The sequence below is a fragment of the Callionymus lyra genome, chromosome 18 (genome assembly GCF_982586985.1).
Source record: "Callionymus lyra chromosome 18, fCalLyr1.hap1.1, whole genome shotgun sequence".
NCBI lineage: Eukaryota > Metazoa > Chordata > Actinopteri > Syngnathiformes > Callionymidae > Callionymus > Callionymus lyra.
This window is the reverse complement of record NC_141835.1, coordinates 17,266,878-17,282,814: the sequence shown is the minus strand read 5'-3', so window position 1 is coordinate 17,282,814 and position 15,937 is coordinate 17,266,878. Positions and strand designations below refer to the sequence as shown.

General features: G+C 44.8%; 1 protein-coding gene across 1 annotated transcript in view; it reads left to right on the top strand.

The window, feature by feature from the left end:
• Nucleotides 1-15,719, top strand: part of cdin1 (CDAN1 interacting nuclease 1) — a 60,530-nt gene extending 44,811 nt beyond the window's left edge. Inside the window, exon 12 of the mRNA XM_087779810.1 lies at nucleotides 15,135-15,719. Within this exon, the coding sequence (XP_087635936.1) occupies nucleotides 15,135-15,330 (196 nt within the window). The 3' untranslated portion in view covers nucleotides 15,331-15,719. The remainder of the gene's footprint in view (nucleotides 1-15,134) is intronic.
• Nucleotides 15,720-15,937: the final 218 nt, after the last annotated feature.

The window sequence follows — 15,937 nt, the reverse complement described above, 5'->3', positions numbered from 1 at the left end:
ATCTGCTCCCACTCCCCTCAAATGAATTTTGTCACAGTCGCTCACATTCTCAGGCTGCGATGCGCTAATGAAAGCGGAAGGTACAATTGGAAGTGACCAGGTAGCGGCCTGCAGTGCGCCGGCGAAGACGAGCCGCTGATTTACCCATTACCCTTCTCATTAACGCCCCCCTCGGACCCTCGCCGTGTGTCTGTGTGCGCTTGTGCGTGCCCGTCTCTGTTTGTGTTGGTCGAGCACTTACCGAATTGTTTATGACAGGCCTAATTGGGCTAATTGAAGAGATTAAGATTACCTGTCAGCCGTGTGTGACCGGAGTCCCGATCCGTCTGACGAGTCCTGACAAGTGAGGGACCCCGTAGCATCCTTCATGATGGACCGGTCCCGGGCGATAATGGGGACAATAGGGGCCACTCTAATTTGATGTGGACACATCAGCATGTGGGTGTGTGTGTGCGGTTGCCTGCAGCAGAGGGTGGTGGGGTTCAGGGGGGGCGCTTTTGGGATCTGGACAAAGGGAACGGGCCCGGAGAGGGGAAACCTGAAGTGTTTGTCATGAAAGAAGGTGCTTGAGGACGGTCACGTGTCACTGGCCCGGGTCACATCAGCATTCCACCTAATATTTGTTGACAAGCTCATGAAGCGGCCATTAATATATAATGAGTGTGTTTTATTTGGACAAATGATGCTGCCCTTCAAAGTCATATGCAGAGAGGTGATGGAGAAACGGAAACTTTTCACTGGGAAATATGATTATAGAAATATAAATGTACATTTGGAGCCATCTCCTTTGTGTCATAAATGTTGTCCATCAATTAGTTAATGTAACAAACACAAAGATTTTTTGTAATCTTTGTGTTTGTTTAACAGACAGACAAAGTTCACTGACCTAGTCGAAGAATCATAAAAATTGGACTGTGATCTCTGGCTTTGTTTTAAACATCTTTTTATTGGTTTTTTTTTAGTTATTATCAAAACATTAAAACAACAAATGTGATAAAAAATACCATAATAAACAGGCCCCACCCCTCCCCTCCTACACACACACACACAATAAATACAAATAAAATAAATTCGATAAATAAGTAAAATAAATCAAAAAGCACTGCATTTTGCATTCAGTACAATAAGTATACGCACTTGTACATTTTGTTGTCCTTAATTCAGTACCTCTAATAGATGTGATTAGTCTTTTTCTCTGAGATATTCCAGAAAAGGTCGCCAAATTTGTACCAAAATGCTTTTCTTTGTCATGAAATGAATAGGTGATTTTTTTCATACAGAAACATATGAGACAGTCCTTGCAACTAATACTGGGTCCAGTGTTTCTCTTCCACGTCAGAGCGATACATTTTTTTGCTTGTAAAATACAAAGGTCTATAATAACAATTTCACTCTTTGTGTAGTTGTGGTTTTCTGGATACATATCAAGTATATAATAATGAAAGGTCACATTTAATGCTAATATTTAACATTGTCCCCAATTCAGAGACCACATCATTCCCATACACAATAACAAAAAAAAGTTTCTACTTGGCATCTGTTGCATAGGTCTGGGATATTTAGGTTGAATTTATTTACTTTCTCCGGAGTTATATACACTCTCAATATCCATTTGTATTCAAGATATTTCAATAGTGTAAGAGTTTATGGGCCCTTTTACATATATTTTCACAGTTTTCATCAGTCACTTCCACTGGTAGGTCTTCATTCCATGTCCTTAATTTGGTCTCTGCAGATTCTGATGAATAACAGTTTAAAATATTATAGATTTCTGAAATAATTCAAATTTTTTGAAGGTTCTCTGATTGTTATTTCTTCCAAAAAGGAGAGCTTAGATTTTCTGTTTCCCGCCTGGTTAGATCGAATAAAATGCACCAACTGTAGAAACTTAAAAGTGTTGCCGTGGGATTTCGTGTCTCATTTTTAGTTCCTCAAATGTTTTATTATGATTGTTTTGATCTCCAGCATTTTAACAGTGTTTTTGTTTATTCATTCATTGTCTTTCACATATCACCTTAATGGGGTCAAACCATGACCTGCAGGCTCTCCACAAACATGTCTATTTTCTGAATTCATCTGTCGTGGAGAGACAGACTGATGTGACTAAAATAAATACAGAGCGACTGTAGAGTGAGAAGAGCTTTTTTGAAGATCTTTGATTTTCAAAATAACAGCCCATTGAAGTTCCAACTTAAAAGACTAAAGGAATGTGTGACTGCGTATCGCTCTCTATCTGTGTCACACACACACACACACACACACACACACACACACGTCTCCTGTGTGGTCATGTGTGTGTGCGGTGTCATCGCTGTGACAGATCAACGCTGTCAGCTCTGGATCCTTCTGTTTGTTTGTTCGGCTCCAAACGGGGTTAAACTGTCAAGTTGACAACTGCGGGGCCCTTAGACATCCCACACCCCCGCCCCCTCCACACACACTCTCAGTCCACCTTCGTCCCCAAACGAGTGAAAATCAATACCAGATTGCCTGAGGAGCGGTGTTTGGCGAGGGCTTGACCCCTCCGTGCCCCCCCCACCCCGCTTCTTTCATTACATGTAGCCGGTATTTAACTTCCATCTTGATCCTTCGCCTAATTAGTTTCGATAAGCTCGCTCTCTCGCCGCGTCCTCCTTCTCCTCCGTCACACCCACGGCAAATACATGCGGACGTGTTGCTCCTCGGGCCCCAGAACAGTGACCCGGGTCTGTGACTAATAAAAAGACAAATCCCAGCAGGCGCACGGAAGCCCCCTCGTCCGAGTCCTGAGCCCGGGATCATTGTTTTGTTTGCAGAGAAAATGTTTAAAAACGACACTGGAATTAGATTTGCACCCCAGATCATCAATGAAAACAAAAAAGGGCCAACTGTGTTATCCAACGCTAATAGACCCCAGCGGTTGGCCCCTAACCAAGACCATCCCCCACCCCCCTCCTCCTCCTCCACCATAGTCTGGCTCCAGACCAAGCTCCGTCATATCGTTAGCACCTAAACTAGCAAATAACTGGGTGACAAACAAGCTGACGGATCAGTTGCTGTGTTTTGTCTGCTGTAGGGTGGGGGGGGGGGTCTTGTGCGTTAATGTACCACCCACATGTCCAGGTTCCACCATTGAGCCTCGCTGACCAGCGACTGGCCCAACGACAAGTCCACCGCTCCGCCTCCAAGAGCTAAAATTACCTCGAGGAATGTAAACAGTGCCGAGTAAGCACCTCTGCCCCCCCCCCGCCCTATTCCCCCGAACAAGTCCAACTTTGCCCCTCTAGCTTTAAGTTCCATTTTGGACCCAAAAGGTTAAGGTCGGTTTTCGAGTTGGCACCACATGGCTCCCGACAACCATGTCTTTCTGTGTTCTGACATGACCGCGCTGCACCAGGCGACCAGGCCACTGCAGGACTCCGCTGGGTCGGCGCTGACATGTTGATTTAGTGGCGGGAACACAACTTCGCTTCTAAAGGTGCTGACTTGGACAAAAGCCAGGCCTCTCGGTCTCTCCGGGCTCCCAGGCCGAGCTCTAATTTTGGGGCAAGGTCTTGGGCCCTGAGGGCCGGCGGTCTCGCCACGACACTCCTGCCCCGTTTAGCGTTGACGTCAAAAAACTTCTAAACATCTTGAAGTACGCACAACCAGCCGGAGTCTATGTACTTGAATTGTACATAGTATTGTTCTTTTACACAAGGATTTCTCATTATCTTGTTGCCGCACAACAGTATGACAATCCATCAATGATTCTTGGTTAACAAGAATTTTGATGGAAGTTAATTATTATTTTTTAATTCTTTACAATTGTTTCAGATTAAATTTTCGTAATTTAAAGTCGACTAATTCTGCAATATTAGGGGAACAACATTCACATAAATCTATTTTTTTTTTCAACATAATATACTTACATTTATATATATTTTTAAATCTTTTCATTGCTTTTATATTAATAAATTCTGTTTTTATTTGTTCTATTATTCCAGTTTTTGGCTCTGCTATACAATTTACCACTTTTAATTACCATTGTTCTTTTTAGAAGCAGCATATTGGAATGACCCACCGCACCCCAACAAATACATATATAATTATATACATAAATATATAAATATGTGATTTTGTTTGTGTGTTCTAAATGTTCTCTTTAATTTAACCGAAATCAAAAAACGTCTGACACACTGTATTCTAACAATCGCGGTGAGATGAAGCCGGTCTCTCAGTTGGTCTCGTCGGGGTCGCTGGCGCCGCTGGCTCGCCCTCACAGGGTCAGATAGAGTTTCAGAACAAACTGTTGTTCATTAGAGCTGCAGCTGCAGCGTTGGATCTTCTTAAACTGGGGTTAGGAGCGAGGATTAGTGCCCGGGAGTCGCGTGAGGTCGAAAGATATGATGCACGTCAGGCACAAAATGGCCGCTCCCCCCCCACCCCCTGCGAGATCCCCAGAGACGGGGCGGCAATTACGTCCAGGGCTGCTGGGAGTAGACAACAACAGGTTAAAGGGGCATGTATCCCCCTGACGCCCACAGCTCTCAGTGTCTGTTAGACCTGGACCTGGAGTTCTCTCCGACACAGGGAGCTTCCTGACTCCTGCTGACCTTCTGTTCATTTTTTACTCTTATTTTAGTTTTTGCTTGCTTTTTTGCGTGGGTTCGAAGGGCAAGTTTGTGGGTTGACATGCATTAAGAACCAAACTCCCATCCTTCCCTCTACCTTCGTTCAAAACTCACATGCTCCAGTTTATTACTCCTCTGAATCACGGTGGAGCAGCATGTGGTCCACACGAAAATCCTTCTTATAATCAAACTTCATAATACCAGCGGTAGATGTTAATGAATAGCCACTCAGTGTATCATAATGCAGGCGATCGGGCCGTTTCCGTGATGAAGAGGGTCGTTACGAGGACGCCGAGTCGCCGCATGTGAAGAGATCAGGTGAGCTCTGACCATCTAAATGTTAATCCTCCTCCAGACGGAGACCCACGCTGGGAGAGACCATTACGTCCACCGCAGTGGTGCGAGAGGAACCGAGGTCAGAGAACAATTAACAAGCTGCTGTCGTTAGTGATGGCCCCTTTTATTTTCTCTGATATTATTCGACTCCCGCGGCGGTGGACTTCTACGCAGGAGCTGGTCCGTATCATGCCGGATAAGGGTCACATGACCTGTGAATCATATCGTATCCTCTTTATATTTCTCTAAACGTCTTGGGATATCTTGAGATGGAAGCGAAATAGTGTTTAATAAAACATGGGACAGCGTGTCACCCAAAATGTACCGTATTTTCCGCACTATAAGGCGCACTTAACAGCCTTTAAATTTATCCGAAAACGACGTGTGCCTTATAATCCGGAGCGCCGTATATATGAACATTACCTGGTGGGCGACTTGTTTACAAACACTTCATGACTCTGCGCCGACAGGCCGCGGCGGAATTACGTCATTGCGTCATCACGGGGTGGGATTCACGACACACATCACATCATGGCGGGCGATTATGGAGTAAGATTACTGCCACCGTTTTGAGCGAGTGTTTCTTGGTTGTTGTACACAAAAAAAAATTGCGCAAAATCACTCTGCTGCGGGCTCGACTAGTCATACACGTGCGTTCAACATGTCATACACGCGTGCTCTAGCTGTCATACATGCGCTCAACTTCTCTGCTGCGCACTCAACATTTGTCTGCTCACAACACCAGTCTAACGCGCTGCTGCTTGAAACCGTTTAAACATCATTTGAACATTCTCTAGTGGCCCTTTTACCAACCTTAGCCTTGGTCAGTCAGACTGTCTGAAAACATTATGTTCCTTCCAGATCTCTAGAAACTCATCATTAACCCCCCGAGCAGACTAATGGAGGCTTGATCAGCGATCAAGCGGGATTCCAGTTCCAACCTTTTTGGGCTGCTTTTTTGGGTCGCAAGAACTTTAATGGTCTTTGTTATGTGTAGTTTGGTTCACAGCAAACCCAAAGCTAAGCAGACGTTGTCAGAGCCAGACTGTGTTTGGTTAGGCTCCACATCCAAACCAGACCAGAGCGTGTCAAAGCGCGTCGGACCGTGACGCCGCAGATCTGACCGAGACCAGCACACGTTTGCACACACAAAGCGCACTTGTCTATCAGATATAAATCGCTAATGTGGTCGGCGACATGCTCAGTTTAGCCACTTAACCACTTCCAAATACTGATTAAGACTCCGCCCCGCTGGAGTCCCGGAGGCTCGGTTCGGAACACATCTGGGACATCTTTTCTGCCGCTCGGCAGTGGAAGCGCTGCACAAACAGACTTTTTTAAGGGGGAATGTTGTGATATCTGTGACGGAGATGAGGTCTGCTGAAGAGAGTTTCTTCGGGCTCAAGTGTTCGAGATAAGATTTGAGGTTAATGATGGAGGCCGCTCCGGAGTGAAGCTGGAGAGCGTGATAATTTGTCATCTTGAGATAAAGACGGCAGGGTGGAGGGAGTTTGTCGCGCTGTGAAATGGGGGGGGGGGGGGGGACAGAAGATGGGCACATCGGCCCGTTTGATAAAAACGGGTTCGGTATCAGCGGATGTGGGGGTCACGTTGTGGTTACTAGATAATGTGTGATAATCTGCTCATCTGGGTTCTGGTATCTAGCGTGAGTGTAAATGAGCTCTCGTGTAAGACGCTCACCTCCACATGACCTCCCACTCCCTCATTCGTACACATCACACCTCTCGTGTTAACCCCCCCCTCAGCATCGCAATACACACCACGTGATCCAGACCAGAGGTGTCTCCTCGTGAAGATGGCTGCCGTGGCCTCTCCTCGCTGACCTTTTGGGCAAGAACCGATCAACGGGAATCTGGGTTTAACTCACCATGGCCTTCCTCTTCTTTTTTCGCCCGCCATTAAGAGACAAACAAGAATCACGAACCTCATCAGGGTCATGCTACGTTCTCCAGGTGTCACGGTGAATTATACCTGCCTCTCCCACTCTTAACCGACTTCTCTCCTCCGTAATTATACATGGCTTTGATTTAGAGAACCCGTCCGACGTGTGACTGCATCACATGCTAGTGGCGAGTTAAACGTTGATGATGAGGAGCGACCTCGGTTCGTTTTATTTATAGACGGGTGGATGTGGAATTCCTCTAGTCGACGAGATAGTTGGAATCTCTCGCAGTTGTTTTTTGTTTTTTTTGCCGAGATACGAAAAACCTTGTAGCAGTTGCAATATTTCAGAAAAGACGTTGTCAGAGTTGACTTACCTTTGAGATTCTGATTATCTTTAATATCCAACCATATGATGAGAAAATAAATCTTAGGCAAATCACAATTGAATTTTTAAATTGATTGTCTAGGGTTAGATTCTTGCTTTGAAGTAGACTCTGTGGATAAAACATCTGTGACAACCGGAAGTCATCAAACACTTTTACGTAAATTTAATGCGTGAACGATGCTTGCTGACTGTATTTGAAAAAATACATGTATTTGTTGGGCTGCTTCAAGAACTTCTTGCAAATTAGGTTTGTGTTCTTAAGCTTTCGTTTATAATAAACAAAAAGACACAAATAAATAAATTAAAAAGGAATTTAAAGTAACAAATAAAATTGTTTTACATTAATATCAATGTACATTACACCAGAAACAAAACTGATAGTTACTACAACATTGATTCTAACACGAACGGCAGTTAAAAAAAAAAAAGAAAGAACTACATCGACATCACAAACAAAAACATATTTAAAGCTTATGCAAATATTTATTTTGGGGAAAAAAATGGAATGAAATAAAAAGATGGTTCTTCTCCTTCAGTTTCTGTAATCTTGATGTTTAAAATTATTCTGAATCTTAAAAACTCTTAAAAAGGCATTATATTAATGAATCTAAAAAAAATGAGAACAAGTAAGATTTGAACTTATTTTTAAATGAACTAACTGACATGCAATCACAAAAGCTGAAGTAACCAAACATTGTTGAGTGTGAGAGCCGATGCATGCTGCGCTTCTCCTTCAACGCAGTTCATGTAGCGACTTCAGAAAGAGCCGTTTGCTCGGGGCAACATGGGAAGGTGTTAATTCAATGAGAATCGGCCCGTCCTACCAACATTCTTCCTCATGCCTGAAAGCGGTACCATGGAACAGGAAATTCTCAAAATCTGCACGACCGGATTTGGAAAAAAAAAAACCTCGTCTATTTTAAGTTGATTGTTTAGTTAGTCTTAAATAGCATTTAAGTCTTTTTAGACCTAATCTTGCCTTATGCTTTGGGAATCCTGGTATACCACAGACATTTGTTAGCAGATGTTAACTGAAAAGATAAGATTGATATAAGAAAAATAAAATAATATTTTATGTTCATCCTTTATTTGTGTCAAATTAAATACAGTTTTTTCTGGTATTGTTCGATGCCAGAGTTTTGTGCCTATGACAGATATATTTGATCATTACCAAGTCGGAAAGTAAAGTCAAACGGCAGAGAAGAGTCAACAATATTAAACTGACAAATCAAACGTTCCCCTGGGGTGTGTAGCTCAGAATGATTGTAACTCCGTTCTAAACTGACCACGCTGGCGTATTTCACTTCAGTCTGGTTTTGATCTGCCGGTACCGTCAAGATCTTGATGATTCATTGCTCTGGCAGCCGCTGCTGTTGTTCTCATTATTGTTTCTGTCATATTTATTGTCACCTTTGTCTATTGTGCTGCCGGATTGACGCGCCGACTCCTCAGTAATTACCCTCATTATCAGAAAAGGCGCCTGCTTTTCTACCTGGATGCTGCTGAGCAGCATTCTCCCGCATGTGCAGCATATTTGCTGCCTCCAAATACTTTCTACGCTTGTCCGCACCGTGTGGTTACAGACGCGGACTGTTGAATTAAGATAAAAGTGTATTAATTTCCTGGAAAGTCCGCCGGTCATCAGCTTGTCCCCGGTTTAGCTCGACAACTCGGCTCACACATCAGTGATTCACTGAGCACGGTGAGAAAGTTCTACAGTAAAAGTAGGAGCTGCCAGAAAGCATTACTCCACATGATGAATTATCAATAAACTCGAGATGAATTTACGCTCAAGTGGAGAAAAAAACTCCGAGCCATTTAAAACAAATACCTTGGCAATAATTTAGACAAGCTAAGCCTCCACCTGAAGGTGAACTCTCTGTCTCTGAGGTCTCCCCACAAAGGCTTCTTTGTCTTCGGCATCCACACATCAGGTCACAAGGTAGCGCCGCGACTGCCAAACATTTGCTTTTTTCTGCAGGCAGGAATCGAGGGGTGGAAGCTTTGCTTTAAAAACAGAGCGCATTGAGGGAGGCGGGAGGTCAGAGGTGCAGGCATCAGGTTTCTGTGTGCGGCCGTCATGAGAAAATGTATGTAGAAGGATCATTAGCGGTTAAAACGTCACAGACCAGTCGGGTTTATTTACCAGGTCAAGTTTGTGTGTTTGGACGTGAACGTCGGCTCTGGAGCCTTAAAGAGAAATCTGAGTCCATCGGTTAGAAAGTTGCTCACTTGAAACACAATTTGGATTTGTTGTATGTATATTTTTACGCTAACAAACGTCAACATTGCGTTTGTCAAACAAGTGAGGCATCAAAACACAACGTTGAACCTTACTCTGGAACACATTAATGTTGCCTTGATGCAAGAACCTTGGGAGCTACATAACCAACCACTAGATGGGGCTCAGTGTGTTGATGAAGACATGACCTTAGGTGTCAACGTGTCAGACTAACTTCAAGCTAGAAAGCTCATTTTCTATAGTTTTATATCAACCACTACGTGTGTTGGAACAAATCTGGCAATACGATATTTATCACGATACAGGGGCAACGAGACAATATATTGTGATACTGTATTAACAAGGATATACTTGTAGTATTGTCGAGTACTTGACTCTGGTGTTGCAGAATTACAGACCTCATGAATCTTTACGAAGAATATGTCCAAACATCAGCTTTAAAAGCTACTTGAGTCGACTGTATCCTCTCGTCCTCAGTCGTAACTGCTTTCATTTGTTTTGAAACCAAAATATCTCCAAACATCAGCTTTGAAAGCTACTTGAGTCGACTGTATCCTCTCGTTCTCAGTCATCGACGGGATTTCACTGTCCCTTTTTCTGCAGGCAGGAATGCTGACATGTAGCGGGCAGAAGTTCAATTGGATATCACTATGAATATTATAATTTTATTATTATTGTAAAGAATTGAGTTCCTTTTATTTCATCATCACTTTTGTGTAATATAACTCATAAAATAATAGTACATTTTTGTGGGAAAAAAAAAAATCGATGTTTAAGTGCATCTATTTTCTAAACGGCACCTCCACTAAAGACCACTAACGAGGAAACCAGGAAAACTGCTGGCGCTGCATCTATGTTAGCTCGTGCACTCGGTGGGCAGACGGGCCCTTACATGAACACTTATTATTATATCGCTGCCTCTTCTCCTTTTGTGTCCTGGAGTGGCGCGCTGGTTAAATTGCCACGGTAAGCTACTTAGCAGCGAACGCCTGGACTCATTAACGGAGCCCGGGCTCATCAAGTGGCCCACTTTGCCAGACGTTTGGCAACAAACAACTTCGCCGGAGCGTCCAAGAGGATCCCTGGCTAACCGTGCGCCGGTTTCTTAAGCCGGTGTTAATTTGTTCACACGATTACTGTTCTGAACAGATTCTGTCCTCTTGAGTCCAGGAGAGGCTCGTAATGACGTGACGTTCTTCACTGATTTCTTTCCACATTTTTCTGCCTTTTAATACGCATGATTTACACTCGTTGATTGACACTTAATATAACAAACATGGGAGTGGCGAGAAGAGACTTACACCGAACCTCAAATTGAAGTGGGTTGAGCCGTTGCACCTGAGGCGATGTGGCAGAAATTAAAGCTTCACATTAATCCGCAGAGGTTGTAGAAATGAAAGTCCAAGTGTCGTGAGTGAACCCGACTGCATGGAGGGATGACGTTTGAACGTTTTGCTGAGGCTTCCTTTAAAGACTTGATGAACGCCGCCTGGAAGACCTCCAAAGATTGAAATCAAGTTTTCATGTGAGCACAGCTCGGCTCGCTCTCATCATGCTTCCTGTAATCAAAATCAAACCGTCATCCATGTTTTATGAAGATCTGAGTTTATTTTGATTTCATGCCTGTAGATCACCTTTGGCTTTTTTTTTTTTTTGATATCTCAAAATGGTAAAAAAAACAACAAAAAAAAACGACAAAATCAAAGTGACGGTTTCAAATGATCCAAGATATTTACAACCAACTTTCACTCTTGAACTTTTATTATCTACTTGTTGACGAGTCTGAAGTTGAAGTAATATTTCTTTGTGATGGTTTTGACTCAAACATGTAAATACAAAACTGAACTCTGTGAACTCACCAATGCTTTTGACACATTGTTGGAAGTAACTCATTTATGCTTGAGAATCGTTTTTTTTAGGAGTACTTATAGTGAGACTTCTGCGTAAGACTTGACGCATGTACAGTGGATTCTGGTCTATGTTTGAGCTCCTGCAGAAGCTACTACTCTGACCGGTAAAACCCTGTCTGTTGCAAAAACCGACCGAAACGACCTTGTGTTCTAGAGATATGACGCACACCCGTACATCAATGTGTTATCAGGAGCATGTGCTGAAACACGCATTTTATCGCCTGTAGCTCAGACTCTATCATCACTTTTGTAAATGTGACGTTTTGTTCTTGGAGACTCTTTTTTTTTTTTATAATCTATATTATTTTAGTTTTACTTTTCTAAATCCCAGCGACCAGCCCGGTCTTGACCCCCTCACCCGCTCCTCCCCCTCAATGTTATTGTTTCTATTCCCAGTTTTTCTGCTGCTGCTCAAGGTCCTGGCGGCGTCGGCTGTATTAATTCCGAGCAGCGTTCTAAGTCCATCTATTTTCTTTACGGTACGGAGAGGCCTTGGTGACACGGCTCCCCTGTGTTTATAATTTTGCTTGTTTCAATTTGTGCTCAGCCTCCCCTGACAGGCCGGGACATGATGTATCGCGCGCCGCTGCCTTATCTGTTGATGTACAGTTTTAACCTTTTCAGAAGGTTGCCTCTCCTCTCCGGTGGAGCCCAGGGCCTCCCCCTCCCCGGCTCCCTCCCTCCAGCCTCCCTCGGCCCGGAGCAGGAAATGCACCGCGGCGCGCTGACGGAGGGCGACGCTGGAAAAGACCATAGCCCCCTTTTCCCAAAGTCATCTAATGTAAATGTTTAGGTTCGGGTTCCATAACATTTCCATATTAAGAGTCGCAGACACGTTAAGCTCTGGACACGGTGAGAGTTCCAGTCTTTTGAGCAGCAGACAAGCAGAGGTGTGTGTGTGTGTGTGTCTGTGTGTGTGTGTGTGTGTGACATTGCGGTGAACTTGAAGTAAGCATCTGTGTGCTTTCTCTGCAGGGCTGTTAGCTTTGGCCTGTTTTTTCGTAGACGCACCCCCGTAAATCACACACAGTTAAGTGTAGCCGGACGGAGGCTTCTATAGTCGTGTTACTAAGAGAGATCCCGGTCCAGTCCAAGACCCCTTAAGAGCTTCGTCCTTGATCCCTGCCCGTTTCATGGGGGCGGGGGGGGGAGGGTTGGACTCATGCAGTTAAAGAAGTGGACACAACGTCGCACATCGGTTGGTGTGTATGACACACACTTTTGTTATCGGCGGAACGTTTGAATCGTTTGCTCCAGCTACAGGTTTGGTGGGACGGGGGTAGATGTCCAGCAGTCAAATTGTCGACCGAGGGTCTTGAATCTGTAGATGAACTTTGATTGTGCTTTATCAGGTGTTGTCATGGTTACTGTCAGGTTATTTTTGCAGAAATAACCTGGGTTTAATAAACTTCTGGAACTCTTGCTTCAGAACTCTTCTCATGTTGAATCCATTTTTATTTATTTTTAAGATTTTATTTCATGTTTAATGTTGCACAACGCTACCAAAACAAATCTCCCCCGCCCCACTAATAATGGGGTTAAAAATAATTCTGATTCTGATCATGCTTAAAGGGTCTGTATCCAAGACATCGATGGATAGAAAAATGTATGTCTTGACAAAATCATAAAAGTCTCTCAGGACATCACATAATTGAATTCACTTCTAAATGTTTTTTCACTTATTTAAAGCTTGAATTATGGACGATAAAAAAAATGTTAGATTTGACATTTTTTCTTGATAATCTTTCAATATTTTCAGTTAATCAAAAAATTAAAGAAGAGTAAAATGAATATTAAACTTACAGTAAGAACGCTTGATCGACACATTTGAATTTCGGTAGATGTTTCGGATGAAATATGTTCATCATCCGAGCCGGGGTGAACAGATGTAGCTCATAGCGGTAGTTTCATGAAAGGAGCTGACGGAGGTGGAAACGCTTGCTCGTGCCGGCAGGGGAACGTCTCGGTATTCTCCAGGTGGGCCTGTAGCGTAGTGCTACTTCCTGAATATCATCAACGAGCCATTAAAGCAGATGTTTGAAATCACAATCCAAGCCTCGCACAGGAGGAGCCTTAACCGTTTTTATCGTGGGTGTAAAAGAGAATGAAGGATGTCGACGACGAGCAGGATTCCCATGATCGCCGTTAACTGGGAAGAACGCGTCGGTCACAGGTTAACGTTTTACGCTCTCCACCTCGGAGCCAGAAACTTCTCCTCTCACAGGCTTCCTGTCTGCCTCCCCAGAGGCCTGACAGCAGCGTTGACTGTCTGAGGATTGGATGTCTGGAACCCCCCCCCCACACACACACACACACACACACACAGGAGAGAGAGGGGGTCTCCCCGCGTTCAGAGTTCAACTGTGACATGTCTTTATGCATGACGGTGAGCGTTCAAAGAGCAGGGCCGGTCCAGGAGCGGCTGGCGGCGGCTCTTTGGGGCATAATAAACGGCCGGGGAGATTATTTACTGCATTCTGCACTGGAGGGAGTGAATAACGTGGAGCTTTCTTCCGCTTTGATTCTCCCTCCACCTTTTCACCTTCTTCAGGTGCATTTGAACCGGCGACGGGTAGCTGCAGATCAAACGTGATCAGAGGAGGCAGATGTACGAGGGAAATCTGAATTTAAAAAAAACCTAATAAGGTGAGCGGTCGGCGAAGCGTCTTGAACTCTTGACTGCTCCTGAACGCCGGCGCGGCCTCGCGATGACGGATCGGCGCCTACGCTCTGTTATTTCGCCTGTTAATTGTCGTTTTCGCGTCCAACGGTAACGTGATCAAGTGCAGAACATCCTGTCAGAGCGCTTCCCCCTGCGGCTCGGCGCTCGCTCCTGGATGCTGATGAAAGAAGAAGGCAGACCTGATCTCACGCGCTCTTCAACTTCTGCCGTCTCTCAGCCCGTCGTCGTCGTCGTCGCTCTTTTGTTTTGCAGCCAAATTCCACGGCGCGGGAGGCTAATGTTGCGTCAGCGTCGACGACGTAGCCCATCATTTCTCACCTGACCCAGTTAGAAACGATTGTTTATTGTTGTCGTATTCCTTCTGTCTTTAACGACGACTCCTTCTTTTCTACTCACACGCGAACGCTTCACTCAATATAAACATTTAAAAAAATAAAATAACATACTTTCCTAACTTGTATAGCAAATATATCACTTTAACTCTTCACTGGCTTCCAGTTTCTTTCAGGATCAACTTTAAAATTCTGGTTCTTACTTTCAGATCTATTCATGGTCAGGCTCCTCCTTACATCAGTGATCTGATCCAGCCTTACACCCCAGCTCGGGCTCTGAGGTCTGTGGATCAGAATCTACTGATGGTTCCTCGCACACGGTTCAGGACCAGAGGAGAGAAATCCTTCCAGGCTGTTGCTCCTAAGCTTTGGAACGATCTTCCTCTCTCTTTGCGCTTGATGGATCTACTGACTCCTTTAAGAAACATCTTTAGACGTTTTCATTTGTTCAGGCTTTTCCTTGATTTTCTGGAACTCCTGTTGTGTTATCAGTCTTATCTTGCCCTTTAAAGTATATACTTTATTGAATATTGTTTTGATTGTTTAAGCGCTTTGTGACCCTGGTCTGGAAAAGCGCTATACAAATAAAAATGACTTACTTACTTAAAAAAAGTATTGTTTAAAGAACAAAAAAAAATTGAGGTTACTTAAATAAAAGTGAACTTCTCATGACAAAGATGGGAATAGAGAGTTGCTGATCCTCATCCCGGCCTTTTTTTTCACAAACGCCTTCTGATTCTGTCCGGCAGGTTCGGACCGGGTCTGGTGATCTACTGGCACGGCTTCATCGGGGAGCTGGACTGCCAGAGGGACCGAGGCATCATGCTCCGGGACGGCTTCCCGGAGGACATCGTCGCCCTGGGTCGCTCCGGCGAGCGGGACCCGCGGGCGCCTCAAGGCTCAACAACACAGGGAAGGAAAGAGGAGAGCGGTCAGGAAGGGTAAGAACGGCCACACCGGGGCAGGGACATGGATCCGGAAGCAATTTGTCCTTCCTGGACTCTCGAGCTGACCCGCGTCTGACCCGCTGTCTTGCTCCGCTGTGAACTCTCGGGGGGCTTCCCGTCGCTGCGACGAAGTCTGTACCTGCGAGAACCCATCCCCGGACACCGGGGCCTTCTTATCGCCCGGGAGTCCTGGTCTTTCTCACCCCTTCCTGTTCCGCTCCACAGCTGATAAGAGGGCGGTCACAGGAGCCGTTTGGATGTCTGTCTCCCACCTGCGTCACCTCAGGGCCTCGCTCTCACCGTCTGATAGCCCCCCAACTCTCCGCCACCTTCTTCGTGACCCTCGTCTTCGGAGTCCAACAGTCGTTTGTAAATAAAAGTTGCTTAAACCGGTGTACAAATGTGTTCTTCAGACGTCAGAGTCCAGCATCAGCAGCTCCACGTCTCTGTGCACGCCACAGGTTAAAAATAACCTCTTCTATATTTGTTTCTTCTCGTGTGTGCTGGTTGAATTCCTCCAAAGTGTCGCTTGATTTGTTACCCTCAACTAGACCTCTGGGCCCCGGCGGGTCACGGCGGGGTCACCTGGCGGCGGCGGCTTCCTT